The 15,597-nt window shown below is 47.0% G+C and overlaps 1 protein-coding gene across 1 annotated transcript in view; it reads right to left on the bottom strand.

Moving 5' to 3' along the window:
• The window catches only part of T265_14283 (hypothetical protein), a gene marked incomplete at both ends in the record, with an annotated part of 36,449 nt that extends 21,086 nt beyond the window's left edge, over positions 1-15,363 (bottom strand). The window contains 4 exons of the mRNA XM_009172930.1: positions 1,134-1,298; positions 3,580-3,885; positions 8,613-8,894; positions 15,004-15,363. Of these exons, the coding sequence (XP_009171194.1) occupies positions 1,134-1,298; positions 3,580-3,885; positions 8,613-8,894; positions 15,004-15,363 (1,113 nt within the window). The remainder of the gene's footprint in view (positions 1-1,133; positions 1,299-3,579; positions 3,886-8,612; positions 8,895-15,003) is intronic.
• Positions 15,364-15,597: the final 234 nt, after the last annotated feature.

Genomic DNA, 15,597 nt, shown 5'->3' on the forward strand with positions numbered 1-15,597 from the left:
TTTGGGAAAAGGAGTCTGTCCCAGACAACTGGGGAGAATCGGTGATAGTGCCCATTTTCAAAAAAGGGGCGCGTAGTGAGTGTGGTAACCACAGGAGGATCAGCTTGGCCCCGGTCATCCAATGTAAGTCTGACTTGGCAAAATCCGGAACCTCACAACACACAGGTGAACGAGTGGAACTCGAAAAAGTAAATTGTTTGGGGAAGTAAGATGTTTCAATACACGACTCCGAAACTGTAATCCTTCGGAGAGAGAAAAAGCAAGTCCAATTTAGTGAGGTGGAGTACACTTAGGGCCTGACACTGTGCACAAACGAGGAGGATTTTGCGAGTCTTTTAAGGCCAACTGATGAGCTGGTGGTCACATTGTAGAGAATTTAATGCGAAAATAAGTAGGGTCTGGCTCTTGTTTGGTATGGGAGTGACTTTAACCGGTTCAGGTGGCCATCTAAACATCGGTGATATGAGTCTTCCGCCGCTACGACGCAGTCATAGTATTCAACCACACAGGAAGCCGGATTAGCAAATACAATTGAGACAATTAACCAACAGTCTGTTAATTCGCTTACGAAACTTCTACCCTTTGTGTCAGTATCAACAATGTTATTTGAGGCAGTGGACAAGATTTCCTCATCAGGGGGTACGGAGGAAAAAGGTTTCCCAAGAATGCTGCCGTAGTACCAGAGAATGAACATTACAGATGAGTTAGCCAAGGAAAGGACCTCAAACACACTGAGTCCTCGGCATGTGGTAACCTGTTAGTTATTCGATAACGTGCCAGAGAGCACATTTGAGCCCCTGCGCAGAAGTGCACTGTAGGCTATTTATGCAAGCAACATTCGCACAACTATCTGAAGAAGTTGGAATCAAGAACACACGGTTCTATAGTTTATATGCAGTATTTCAGATCCAAACTCATGCCTTCATAAGCATATTTTGTGAGGACTGGTGATCAGCCATACAAGTATTCTAGTCAATCACCAGAAGTTAAATCATCTGGGCGGTCATTTGCTGATCAGACGAAGCATACTCACAAAGTTACGCGGAATTGTGGAAGTCAATAAAAGCCAGTTACGGAATTGCTACGTCAATCAATTAGGATAAATCACTAGGACACTGAAGCAGTCAACTTACCTCAGCCGACGCAGCCGCGCCTGGACATAGGAACGGGAATCGCTCCTTTAATCCGGGGAACAAGAAAAGTATTAGAGGGTAGAGTAGGCGGTGCAAAATCCACAATACTGCAGGGATTACAATGCAAGGGATGCAGACCATTGTGTTAAGACTGATGCAGTCGGTCTTAGGACGTTACTGCACGCAGGCGGCAGAGTGGATTCTCAAAAAGTCAAGAAAGCTAAAAAAAGAGAAACATTCAGATCAGTGTAACTTGTAACGAAAATAAGGTTAATTCATCGTATTTTCATCTCTCTCTCTCGCACAAGTGGACACCGGTGACGGTCCTGGGTAGGAGACTTTGTTTGTTTCTGTTGTGCCAAACCCTACGACAGTAGTTTCCTAAGCAAGTGAGAGCCTGATTCGCAGGTGTACTTAACGGACCTTGGTCCTGCCAACGAGATACATGACCCTAACAACAAAACATACATCGAAGGCGGAAGGAAACGGAGAACTATGTCACTGTCCTAATTTGCATAAAGTCATGTTAAACGAGCTCATGGTGGCTCAGNCGGTTCAGTCTGAACCAAACACGAAGAGTCAACGATCAAAATCACTCCTGACAAATCCGTTTAGGCTTATCCAACCTTGCAGTAGTTCTGTCAGCGCGCTTCCTTCGAGTTGTATGGCAGACATGCAATGAAAGGATACCACAGCTGAACGATGTGTTTTGATTTTGACGACCAAAAGGCGGCGTGCAAGGAGGTTTGCGTTGTAAAGTAATTCATTATAATGGTGAAAATAATAATAATACACTGGGATCGACGGACTTCCATATAAACGAAGACCACATCCTTCTTTCTGGTTGACTTCGGCTTGTAATAGTCATAAAAATTTCAAAACCTGTGAGTGCCATTGTGTTGCAAGCTGAGGCTGGCCGGATTCAAGTTCACCTACCATCTCGATTACTCTATGCATGTGCCTCTGCAATACCAGCCTCGGCAGCGGTGTCATTCTAGGTTCACATCGCATGCAGGGACAACCGATCCAGAGTTGTCAGTGTATAAGGTTTTTGACGAGTCAATCAATTCAATTCGATTTATCAGCTATAAACAGTGTACCATAGGCATATTGGTTCCAGCTGCTACAGTTTCGATCACTGGAAAACGGGAACCAAGCCCTGGAGGCGAAGGCATGTTTAGGTTGTTGGGAAACTGTCAGGCGGAATTCCACACGGACCCCGCTCTACCGCTCGCAGTCAGGTGCTGCTACGGCCGAGAAGTCCATCCCACGCAAGATTGGCCAAAAAATTTGGACGCTTGCCAGTCAGGCATCAAATCGACATCTGATTAGTCGAAAATCTTGACCCAACAACCAATCATGACGCAATATTGGCCGAATGCCGGTTGCCAATGTCGCACCCGGAACGCTTCAGAATTTCCAGAAAGTTATTACGACTTACGCTATACAGATGAAGCGCTTTAAAAAAATGCTCCTGACTTCGTTTTTGGCGTTAATATACCTTGTGCACCTTTGGTAGTTGTTTTGACGTGAACGCCAGCTTGGATGGCTCAGACCGAGAACTAAGCTGGGAAAATGCCGTTACTGCAGAAACCGGGTAGACACGCATTAAAGGCGATAGCTTTGATGTACAAGCGCCACTGACTGCTTGAGTCGACCGTTAACGCCAATGTCATTATGCACTGGTGATTTGAGTCCAGGTGTCCCCATCCACTGAGCCGGCAGTTGAACACCCGACCAAGTTTACTGGTTAGTGTTGTTCACACTTCGTTGCCAGGTCATACACTGTCTACCTCTCGGTCATTTCCACTCGGCAAAGGGCTGTGTGAAAAGATCTCTGTGAGGCAGATGGTCTTACGGCCTGCGGAGTACATGTCCCACCCATTGCAACCTATAAAGCGTGAGCAATTCATCTATCGCGGAGGAGTTCCCCCTTCCTAAGATCATCTGGCTTACCTTAGCATTATTAATCTGATGTTCCCACTAATGCTGTGAGGACACAGACGATCGAACAATGACATCTTCCGCATGTCCTCTGCACGTAGGGACCACGTCCCTGATCCATAAGGCACTAAGGGGCGCACCACCGCGGTGTTGGCTCTTCCCTTGACAGACAAGCTCACGTCGAGTCAGCACAATAGGTGTCGGGAGCTGGCTAAAGCTGCCTTCAAGAAATGATCTCATCTCTAGCCAGTTTACCGGAACTTGTACAGCTACCCAGGTAAACAAATTCATCTACCACCTCGATTGGCTCACCTGCAAGCACGTGGTGTGGGTTTGATCACACCCAGCTTTGTGGCAGCAGTTTACCCTATGCAGGTGTGAAGCGCGTTCAAAATCGTGCTTCTGTGTTCCTCTAAAAAACACCCACGGAAGGGGACATAACAGCTATATTCCAAACAAGTGAGGGGGAGAGCATGAGTCCTTGAGAGTGCGAAAATACAACGATTTTAAGCAATTTATTGGAGGGAGACTGTCTAACTTGGTCCACTGCCGACGAGCGCGATCTGGCTTTGGTACGAGGCTGTGACGCCCTGCATATTGCGGGGGCATTGTCTCTCTGGTCAACATCAAGCGGAGGTGAGGGTCTGAGTAGATTTCTGGCATTCAGAGTTTGCCTTCGAGAATCTGACCTTCCTGATAAAGAGTTGTTTAGGTTATTTAAAATTGTTTGTATTTTGAATGGATCTGCACCATGGAGGGCAATATCGTCTGTGTGAGGGAACGTTTCCGAAGCACTTCGACTCCCGCGCTTTTGGAGGCAGGCAGAGAAATTTTGAGCAGCATATCAGTAACAGAGTTGAAGAGGAAAGAGGAAAGAAGCCAGCCTCGTCTGACATCGTTGCGCGTGGTGAACCCAGGCGAGAGCTTCCCATATACTTGTACGCATACTCCAGTCTTGGTTGTACGGCAGCGAAGCACCGGTGCTGAACACTGATATCATGCTGTCGATGATGATGCTGATGATGATGTCGGTCTACATCCAGATTTTCCGACTGAGTGGAGGTGCAGGCGCCTTGGAATGATTGTAATACGCTAGCACAAAGTTTCTTCCCTATCCACATTGACTCTTTTACTCACAGATAAAGCATGGTTGTGGGGCAGTGAAAAATCAGTGTCGAACACTGATGTCACTCGGTCGATGATGATGACAGTATTCGTATGCACCCAAAAAAATTTGCATACACTGCCTTCATAAGGAAGACAAAATTGAAACGGACACATTTGATCGCCAGACACTGCCAAAGTTGCTGATGATCGACAGAATCAAAAGTAGTTTTCAAATCAAACGTGGGAAGTTCGAAGGGGTGGCGCTGTTTAAGAATTTGTCTCAAGGTAAGGATACGGTCGATCCATCCTCGACCAGGACGAAATCCAGCTTGATTCTGACTAGTCTGTCTCTCCGGATTATCCATCAACCTGAGCAAAATAATGCTAGTGAGCGCTTTAGATGCAACGGCTACCAGGCTGATTCCACGCTGCTTGTCACATGACGTTCTTACTCCGTTTTTGAATATTGGGATGACGGTTAAGGAGCTCCATCCGGCTGTCATCCTGTTTTCGCTCCAAGTCTTGTGCAACGTGGTTGTCAAACTGTTCACCAGGACCTCGCCACCTTTGAAGAGCACCGGGTGTAAACCAGCTGGGTCAGGTGCCTTATCGCGCTTTATGACTGAAATCTCACGCTGGATTTCGGTTGCTGTCATTGTTCAATTCGGGCCCGCTTGGATCTTCCAGCGGCTGTATTAAAGGTGACCAGGGGAACTGTACTTTGGGGCGTTCAGCCCACTTCTCAAAACGGTGATCGAGGGAGTAAATTGCTGTTCCGTCGTTTTTGCATATTATCGCAATGACACCTGCACGCTTTGGACTCTTTCATCGGATGAGTTGAAACAGAACACGGCTGTTGCCTTTAGCAGAAGCCATCTCCGTCTCCTGGTTTTTCTAAATCCAACGACGTTCTCTGTCATTCTTTAACTCCTGATTACCCGGTGTTTCAGGGATCTGCGTGCGCCATCACAGTCGCTAGTTGCCGGTATGGTTTTCCTGGTAGCAATAATATCTGCTGATCTCGAAGATATTTAGTGTTCATTGAGTCGAGTAAGATGGGTTGGTCAAAGGGTTCCGGAGGCTGAGGGCGGTGCCCAGCTCGTTTCCATTAATCCTTCAGGCTATCTTCGTCGTCTACATGAATGCGTTTCTCGTATCTTTCTAGACAGATAAGCTCGATACTCTTCAGCTACTGAAACTGGGGGAAGTTGATGAACTGAGCTGCTCTGTTTTGGCACGCATGGTGCTAGCGGAACGCAAAGTGCTAAGCAGGCCCGCACGATGGCGCGATCAGTGTCAAGTCGCCTACCCCAGAAGGAACGACAATCTTCAACTGAGGCTCTCCATCAGTAACTGATAGCCATATGGTCCAATTTAGTCCGCGACTGTCTTGTGGTAGATGGACACCAAGTAACTCGGTGTGTGCGTTAGGCCGGAAGCAGATGATCTGCACACAACTGAAGAGGCTGCTCTATATTATCCGCACGCTTAGCATCGGCTCCAAATTGACCACCTAACTGTGCTTCTTCCGGACTTGGTCGACTAACTTGGGCATTCACATAACCCGCCAGGATTACTATATGTGTCCCTAACTTCGACCAAAGCAGTCATGAAAGATTTCATCATCGTCATCATCATCATCATCACTGCCAGCTGTGATAACCGCGTACAGTGGTTGCAGCTGCCACACTTTCTTTCACCGGTGATTTGAGGAGGTGCGGTAGGCAGTTGTGCATTGAAGGTGGGAGCCGATAAATCAGTGCGCAAATACAGCACTGTAGGCGGACTGTTAGGTGGGGGAAATGGGAAGAGAGCTATGCATTGAAGGCAATATCTCGGATGCATGAGCGCCATTGAGGGCAGGACTGGGCCATGCCTGACAATGTCTCTAACCATTGATGTGGTCTGTCTCGGGGTCCCTATCTAGGAAGACGGAAATGACCAACGCAGCTGAGTTTTCTGGTAATGGCTTTTAGCTTTGCTGCCAAGTCACTGCTTGACCGCCTTTGGCTGGTTTCCACCCTTCACGTGATTGTGCGAAAATGTCGTTTGGGTGGGATACACAGCGAGTGGCCAAGCCAGTTCAACGTTTGCAGTGTGATCGATTCATCTATCGAGGGTGAGTTATTTCTGCTTAATACCATTCGGCGTACTTCAGCATTCCTTATCCAGTGTTCCCACCAGGCTCGGCCGACGCTCCGAAAACATCGATGGTCAAACGACAAAACCTATTTCACGTCCTCGGGGCGTAGCGGATAGGTATGTGATCCGTACAGTATAATAAAGCGCACTGCAGCGTTCTGAACGCAACCCTTATCGGATAAGCTGATGTAATGCCTACGCCACAGATGACACAGGTTCACAAAAGTTGCTCTGGCCTACCCAGTCAGGATGGAAATATCATTTTCCGCCAGACCACAGGGAGTTTTATAGCTGCTGGGGTGAACAACTTTGTTCATTCGCAAGATGGGGCTAGGGTTTGAACCCGTCCAGTCTTGCAGGAGCACTTTGCACTGCAGGTGTGAAGCGCATGCCAAACCGTTAGGCGGAATTATTTAGATTATTTAATATTGTTTACATCACTAGGGGGTCAGATCGGGACTTTTGCTAAAGATAAGAATAACCGTCTACATCCCCTATTTTCAAGGCACCTCCTCTCAGTTTCATACAGCACCAATAAGCCTTGTCAGATATGATTCTCCTCTTTCTTTGAAAAGACCGTCCGGTCCTGGTGCTTTCTCACGTCACAGTATGGATGTATCGTACTTTATTTCTTCTTCTGACGGGCGATCGGGGTTTGCATTCAGTTGCCCGTATGCACTGTCTCCACAGACTGTTACAGGAGGCCAGCCGAAATGTTCTTCGAAGTATTCGGCTCGTCTTTCCACTGGACGTTTTTGCGAGTGAATTAATGGGCCATTTTTTCCACTTATTGTTTCGCTGACTATGGCTTTTCTAGGGCCAGTCGGTCTTAACAGTTGATATAGGGTGCGGCTATTTCCTGTAGTAAAAGCCTTCTCCATCGCCCGAGCTTTCGATGTCCACCAGAGCTCTCGCTCTTTTGGCTTTTGAGGGATTTACGTGAGTCATCGAACTCGTTGCTTGCTGATGTGGCTTTCTTGGCATCAGCCATGGACAGCGATCCTGACTACATCCAGTGGTCTTGTGGTTGAATTGGTTGGGTCGGATACACAGCACTGAATGCCGCTAACATAGCTCCTTTCACATTTTGCTACGCTTCAGCTGCATCCTCACTACCACTAGAGTGCTGGTTTACTGCGGAGAGTTGTTGGGCTAGCTCAGATCGATAGTGTTGAGCCATGGTAGTTCTCCGAAGATACCGGATTGGAACGCTTCTTGCTGACTTGTGAGGGCCATAAAGGAAGAAAACTGTCAGACACGCACGCACCATGGCGTGATGAGAATCAAGCCCCAGAAGTAACGGCAGTCTTGAATTGTGGCTCTCCACCGGTGGCTGATGGCCACGTGGTCCCACTGGACCCACGGTGTTGAAAGTTCGTGATCAGCGCACAACCGGAGAAGTCGCTCTTCAGTGTGTGCGGTGAGCATCGACTCCGAAGAGACCGCCCAAATGTGATTTCAAGAAGCTCAGACAACCGACCGGGGCATTCATATCGCCCGCAAGGATCATGATGTCTGTGCTTTTTGCTTGGCGAATGAGCCCAGAAAGCTCTCGATAGGAAGTATCCTTCTTAGCATCAGAACTGCAGTCCGTTGGGGGATAAACCGACACTACAAATAAGCACCGCTTTTTGTGCTGAAGCATTGAGCTTGATCGATTTGGATAACCGGATGGCGGAAAGAAACTTGTTCACTGAGGTCCAATTCAGCAGAGCGACTTCAGCTTTGGGGCTGAGTGCAGCTCCCACGCTATATATTTCATGAGTAATTGCTTCTGGGTCAAAGAACACACGAAGAGAGAAATGTGAAGGAGCTGATTCCAGCCTTGGAGTTTTGAGATACACAACCACGCGTGGGACTTGTATGTGTGTTTCACAGGCACAACATACATCAATTTTAAGGGGGTATAAGGTTTCTGCAAGCAATGTCTGCTTGCCAATTCGACGTCAATTACGGACGTTCCAAGTTCTTTTGTAGGAAGGATCTCGTGGATTTGGAAATGTGTTGTTCTGTTTATTGTTGGCTATCAGCAAGGAGCAGAAAGCCCTTCTTTCAGATAACAGTCGGACCAATGACCAATCGGCGTTTGTGTGGCGAAAAGGGGTTGTGGGGGACGGCGGGGACCCAGCGACGTTTGCTTGTGTGGTGGGAAGGAATTGAGACGGGATATTGGTGGTCACCGAACTGCGCAGGTGTATGATCGAGGTATCGCACCTTGAGCCTCTGAGTCACGTCTGACCTACGGGGCAGTGGACAGTACGATTTTGAAGGACTCAATAGCCTCACCTGCTCGGCTGCAGAGAATTTGCCTAACCCAATGGCGCAGGGAATAATGCATTGCTGTTTCATTCCTAATGCGGCTGGGTGCCTTTTGAGCAGCACGAAGCTCTCTGGCTTTAAAACAATTGCAACCGTATTGGATAATGCGCCTGACGTTACGGTCAACCGTTGGCGATCATAGTGTGCGGTTTTTGGGAGCGACCTTTTATAACCGTCCTTCCTCGAGGGAAGGCAACATCGTTGCCTCCATAAATATGGGCATGCTGGTTGCTTGGGGGAAACACCTAACTGCCTTCACACTCCTGCCTCAGAGGACAGTGCGACTCTACCCTCCGACCACCTCGTAGCACGATTACTCCTGGTACAGAGTTTTGCTGCTCTTGGTCTAACTGCACCATTTTGGCCTTCCTGGCATAGTTGCACCTTGTGGGATGACGTTCTAGCCAGTGCAGCCCGCGGAATCATTGCAGTACAGAAGCCCGACCACCGCGACGAGATGACAGCTTGAGGTCGGGTGACGAGTAGACAATAATAATAATTCAGCCGTAGCACCGCTGTGGTGCCTAGCTACCATACCTTCCGGAACAAGAACGCAGGATGAGATACTGTCAACGTGCTCAAGCTTAGACAGGGGTATTCATGGTGTCAGGGTTGGAGTCAAAACAGAGACCTTTCTGTCAATAAGTTTTCGCCTTAGTCAACGAACCATCTCGGGCGCAAACCGGGTTCCAAACTTGGGGTGATGAGTCAAATACCTGCGCTCCACTCGGTGGCCGTATTCTAACAAAGCACCGCTGTGTTTTTCGCGCGAAAGCCATGAGCATTACCATCATATTCATCACCTAAACTGAAACAATGTACGGCAGAATGAAACGATAATGCTTCCGGACTTTACTGAACAGAGCGGTGCATTCCTTTGCTAGAACATGGCTTCTTTGTGCTTCTGAATGGAACGATGTTCTTCAGGTCACCCCAAGTTTGGAATATTATTCCGTCAGTCGAGATATTCACCCACATCACTTGTCAGGGCGGTGTAGCGGGATATGACTGCTTCCACAGGCCGCTAACTACTAATTGCTATTACCACAACCTTGTAAACAATCTCTTGTTGGTTTGTTCTATACAAAATTCGCCTGCGTGCTAAGTACCTCGTGTGCGACCGTATAGTTATACATTGCCGCTAATAGTGCTTTAGGTACCACTGGTTTATCGACAACATTCGAATCGCGTGCATATAGGAACCGCGTGGGTCACCGGAGATTGCACAATAAAACCGTTACATCTTGGGCGAATAGAGTGTAACCGAAATGAACGCTTGAAAACAATTTCAGTGCACATAAACTTAAAGAAAATGGACCATTTTATTTAGTTAGTTCCCCACATTAGGTCACAAAAATGAAAAATTGAAAAGCTGTGATATTAGTGATTTTGTTGCACAACACTGCGCGCACCGTGGTCTCATGGACGCATCTTTCGAGACCCACTAATACGCCTTTTTGGTGCCACTAAAATATTAATGATTGCTTAGCCCTGACACCCTGGAGGTGCCTTAACGACATATTACCCAAAGGAGGGATGAGTGCGTAGATTCTGTCAGGCTATCTAAGCCCAAACAGTGATAGTCAAGATGCTTAGGTTGGGTTCGAACCATGGACTTTGCGGTCATTACGTTCGTGCCTTAACCACCAATCTGTTTTGAAACATAAGTGACACAACTCGGCCAAAGCATTCCTGGACTACGAGATTTGCCTTTCGACTTCGCCTGTCACTCATCAGAGATGACGCAGCCAATAGCGTTCCGCAGCTTCCAATTTGCAAGACGGTTTCGTTTTTTTGAATGTTTGCACTGCATAGATAGTCTGCATTTAGCACTTAGCTGGGGCGGCTATTCACGAATGTCCGCACGTACCAAATCTAATTCTAGCGGATCATCCAGTTGGTTCTCAGATGCACTGAGTCTAATGACTTGTGTAACCACAACGATATTTGGACCCTTAGCTCGCCATAACGAGGCTCTCAAGGGGTTAGGGTTATTTTGACAGAGCATTCGGCGGAATTACACACGGATGCCGCTTCATCGTTGGCAGACAAGTGCTGCAACGCCAGGGAAGCCTGTTGCGCGCGAGATTAGCCGAAAGTTCGAGACGCATGCTGGTCTGGCGTAAGCAGATCTGATTGGTCAAAAGTCCAGACTTAACAGCCAATTATGACACGGTATTGACCAAACGCCGGTTGTCACCGGCGCATTCCAGAAAGTCGTCGCTGCTTACACTTTATATAAGTATCATTCACACAATGGAGTACAAGTTTCGGAAGCCCCGACGCGTCATGAATGGACTGAAACAAACAGGGGTTTGAATTTGGAATACCGGTCCAAACTTTTGCGAACCATCCTGGTATTCCATTGTTGTTAGGAAAGTCTCCCACCGGAATTTTCCTTCAGATGAATGATTGCCTCAGTAGACAATGAAATTTTGTGAGCTGAAAAAATAAGAAAGTGGGTCAGAGTGACTTTTAGTTTGAGAACATGCACAACAACGTTTTGGCTTGAAAAGTTTTATTATACTCGCATATGTTTGGAATCATTGTAAGGCCAAAGGCCCCCTTTATATGTGAAGTGCCAAATAATTGTTGCTAGCTTCGTTTTCGGTGTTAGTGCACTTCATACATCCTTGACGATTTTTTCTGATGCGAACGCTGGCTTAGGGGGCTCAGACCGAGAACTTAGCTAAGGAAAATATCCTTAATACACAGTGATTGCTACAATGAGCTGGGGCATAATCAGATAAGATAAACGAAAAACAATGAACGTTTCACTTAAATGACTCTGTTACGGAAGGCTTTTGATTGAATGCATTTGTGGAGTAGATCAGGAAATTTTTGTTCCGTTAACGCAGATTGACGCCCATCCAAGTAAACGCTGCAGTAGTGGCCTTTGAATCGCCAGAGGTGCGCAACCGAAGGTGAGAGAAAAGTGACGGAGCAATCTGCCCAACAACTGTGCCTGCACACTGAATTATTGTGTTTGGATACGCAGCTACGTCGGTTTCGAACAAGTGTGTAAACAAGAGCAGCTTGTCGTCCTTTTTGCTTCTGAGGCCGCTGACTAGAAGCACACCCAAATTATTTTCACCGAGACTATAGGGTTTTCGAATCTGTGACTTCAACGATGAGTTATTTTAATCCATTTATACATTTTGTGACATGTTACCCGTAGCATTTTGTTTAGTAAGCTAAATTCCACGGTCACAGACCATCACCGGTTCGCCTTTTGCTACCAATTCACGCGAGATGAAAAACAAATTTGCACTTCAGCATATTTTGTCGTTCTTCGGTGTTCATTAAGGAACAAAGGACATCTAAAGAATGTCTAGTGCAAATTCCGGCCTGGAAGATCGATCGTTGACGTTCGCTTGCTTTTCACCCCTCAGATCTAATAGATAAGATGATTTTGTTCGGTAAACCTGGTCATAACACATTTTCCCATGGATTTCAACTTCCATTAAGTACAGCATCGTTTGGCAGCAGCACCAGCTGTGCAGTGGCAATGCAAGGACCAGGTCAGTGGATGATTCCCTTTCCCAGATATACATAACTAGCGTGTGGATAGTACAGTGCCATAGGTAGTGGCCGCCATAAATCAGCCGCCATGATAACGGTGGCCGTTGCCACTCACCTCTACTACTTACCATAACTGCTGGATCGATGTTTATGTGCGTCGCTGATTATGAGGCCACACCTTTGCACGGCCGCCGAATCCAATGCCCAACGACAGCCCCTTATAATTCTATGCGCCGTCACTCATCTCGAATACATATAGTGACTGCTAGGTCCACGTCTGCGTGCGACACTGACTGAGACCCCGCCTATGAACAGTAACTTAATCCAATGCCCAAAGACGGTCTTCCATACCCATAACTATACGCGATACCGCCTGTTTTCGCTACCTATCCATGCGGGCCGGTGGAAATAAGGCCTCAACTATACACGAAGGCCTCATCTGATGGCATGACATGCTCAGTGATGTATCCGATATAGCCCTACCTGGCTACTTATCGTACCTGCTAGGTCCACATCCATGTACAGCGTTGATTAACCGGTAACCCAATCCGACCTAATCTATCGCTTATCTTTGTTACCTACAATAAACATTTGATTAGTATTTATGCGAGCTGATGAATATCAGGCACAAATTATTCACACATAACGGGCCTCATAACCATAACTATATGCGAAATCGCCTACCTCAGCTATTTTTTGAGACTGTTGGGTCGGTGCCTATATGCGACGCTGAGTATTAGGCCCTAACTGTGCGCAATGTCCCAATCTAACAGCCAACGATGACTCGTCATGCCCATAACTGTTGGCGCTCTCGTTTATGTCTGCTACCTATGGTGAACACTGGGCAGGTGTCAACGCGCGTCGATAAAAACGAGGATCCAACTATGCGTGGTATCCTAATCTAACGGCCAGCGACGGCCCGTAATACTAGTAATTGTGTTCGATATTACCTACCCTGGATACTTATCGTGATTGCTAGGCCTGTCTCTCTGTACAGCGCAGAGTATGAGGCCTCAACTACGCCCAGTGGCCCAGTCTAATGGCCCGTCGTACTCATATCTGTACTCGATGTCGCCTGCCGAGGCTACTTGTAGTAACTGCGGGGCCCCTGCACACAATCATAGCTGACTATACTGCCCCAATTAACATAATAGAATAGTCCAACAAACAACGGCTGTTGTTCATATCCATACGTCGTTCATATACCAACCCCATGCCCAAAAATACATGCATCGGTAGAAAGATAATGTGTGATCAATCAAGTTAACCGTTTTTTAATCGGCAGGGTTTCTGAAAAAATGTAGAATAATTTGCGACTCGTACACATCTTCCGCGATTTCATTTAAAACACAGTTGATCAAAGTTTTAGTGGCTTATTCATCAAGTGCTTAACAAGTCCGTTTGTCCACAATTCTCGATCGGTGTTCGCACTGAACCCGGAGGCTTACTGTGTTAATGATAAAATCCCTAAATGCACAATTAGTGCAGTTGGCGATGACAAGCGGGATGTTTTGACATCGATGTTTCAAAAGCGGATTTGGCAACCATTATTGGGAGCGGCGAAGTTGAAGGTAAACAGGGGTGAATACTTGTCAGTCGTACAACCGAGTCGTGTAGACCTGAGCCCCAGGATTTAAGGACCAAACGCGTCCTCAACCGTGCACCCATGGATCCAGCCGCAGCGAAGATCTAATGAGTGGGTGGGTGCTTAATGTCAACTCCGCTCGTTTAGAGCACCAAATCCAAACTTCACTCAATTTCTGCTATCTGATACCAATACAGTAAAGCTTAATAAAATCGATATCTCGGTTTTCATTATCGAAACTCGTAACCGTCCCATACTCAACCACAGAAGCCATCTGATCAACAGAAAGCACCCTTCTGGGCTTCATCCAACTCATCGTTCGTGTCGAATTACTGCAGACCATCTTCACTTCCGAAATCACGTCGACCCTATCCGAATAAATGAGTTAGTAAAACAGCCGAACCTGCTGCGATCCAGCTGTCTGAGTTAATGATACTGATATAGCTAGATACTGTACGGACACATATTTCAGTGGAAATCCCCGGCGCACAACCGAAAAGTTGCTATCTAACTGTGGCCTTACGGATTTTCCCACACCGACCCACACGAGCTATGGTTTTGAGACAACCATTGACGCACACCCGGAAGCGCCTTTGTTTCGCTTCTCAAACAGGCCAGTTTTCACAGCCATACAACAGAACAGCCCGTACTGCGGCCTGCTACACACGTTACTTGATATTCACGGATATACCGCCTTGACGCCATAGGTGTTTCAGATTGGCATACGTGACTAGAGCATTGCAGGTTTGTGCACTGAACTCATCTGTCACACTGCAATCAAAACTAATGCAACTGCAGCCACCCGCGGCTAACGAAAATTTCAGGGTCGGGTGTTTTAATAATAATAATGTTTATTTCCCAACTTGTGGGTGGCATACCTTCGTTCATGATCATGCGTTTACAGTCAGAATGGGGCATGTGACTGGGGGATTCGCGGCTAGTGGGGATTCCACGAAAATGGGGGCAACGTTGTGAACAGTGAGGAGTGTTCGATGAAATAATGATAACAGGTTTCCTTCGAAACTTGTAGGGAACAATGGGCTTGAGGTCCGACTAATTCAAAGACTCAGTCAGTTGACATGAACTAAAAGTGGAAAACCACTGCTGGCCACGGGTGACCTTGGGCGGTTGGGTGAATGGCCGGAGTCACAACGAGATAAAGTGGAAGTGGAGATGCGACAATTCAAATTGGGAGAACATGGCAAGTTTAGTTCCAAAAATATGGTGCACTCTGAGAACAAGCAGACTCACTGGTTGCACTGTTGTAGGAAAGTTAAGTGCTGGGGTCAAGCTGGATGAGGGCACAAAAGTGGTTAGATTCAAGCGAGAGGTCCAACAGGTTGGAATGAATGTCGTGGTGATGGTTCGGGTCAATGAACCGCATAGGAAAGTGGGCTCGTTTGGGAGGAGGAATGGAACAGTTGCGGGTGTGCTATCAAACTGAGTATGACAGTACCGTGCCATCATTGGCCTGACATGCTTCAGTTTTTGGAAAGTCCCATGATGGATGTCGCGTTTGAGATCATTCGGCTGGGGTGTGTAGTTTATTGGGCGGCGGTTTTTTCTTTCAGCCTGGTCAGGGAAGCAAGGGTTGTAGGGTTTTTGTGGTCCGCTTTGCGATTCCGGATTGGTAGATCATAGGCCAGGTGGAGCGGATATCAGCTTACCAGGTCGTCCAAAACGGGTACTTCCGAAGTTCAAAGCTTGGGAAGTTGATGGGATGGGAGGAGATTCGCAAAACATGGTGAATTTGTAAGGATATAAAATGGGATAATATGCATTAATAAACACAGAGGAAAAAACTTGACGCCTGATGCAATTAGGGTGATGGCAAGTGATTATATT

This window comes from Opisthorchis viverrini (assembly GCF_000715545.1).
Source record: "Opisthorchis viverrini unplaced genomic scaffold opera_v5_170, whole genome shotgun sequence".
Taxonomy (NCBI): domain Eukaryota; kingdom Metazoa; phylum Platyhelminthes; class Trematoda; order Opisthorchiida; family Opisthorchiidae; genus Opisthorchis; species Opisthorchis viverrini.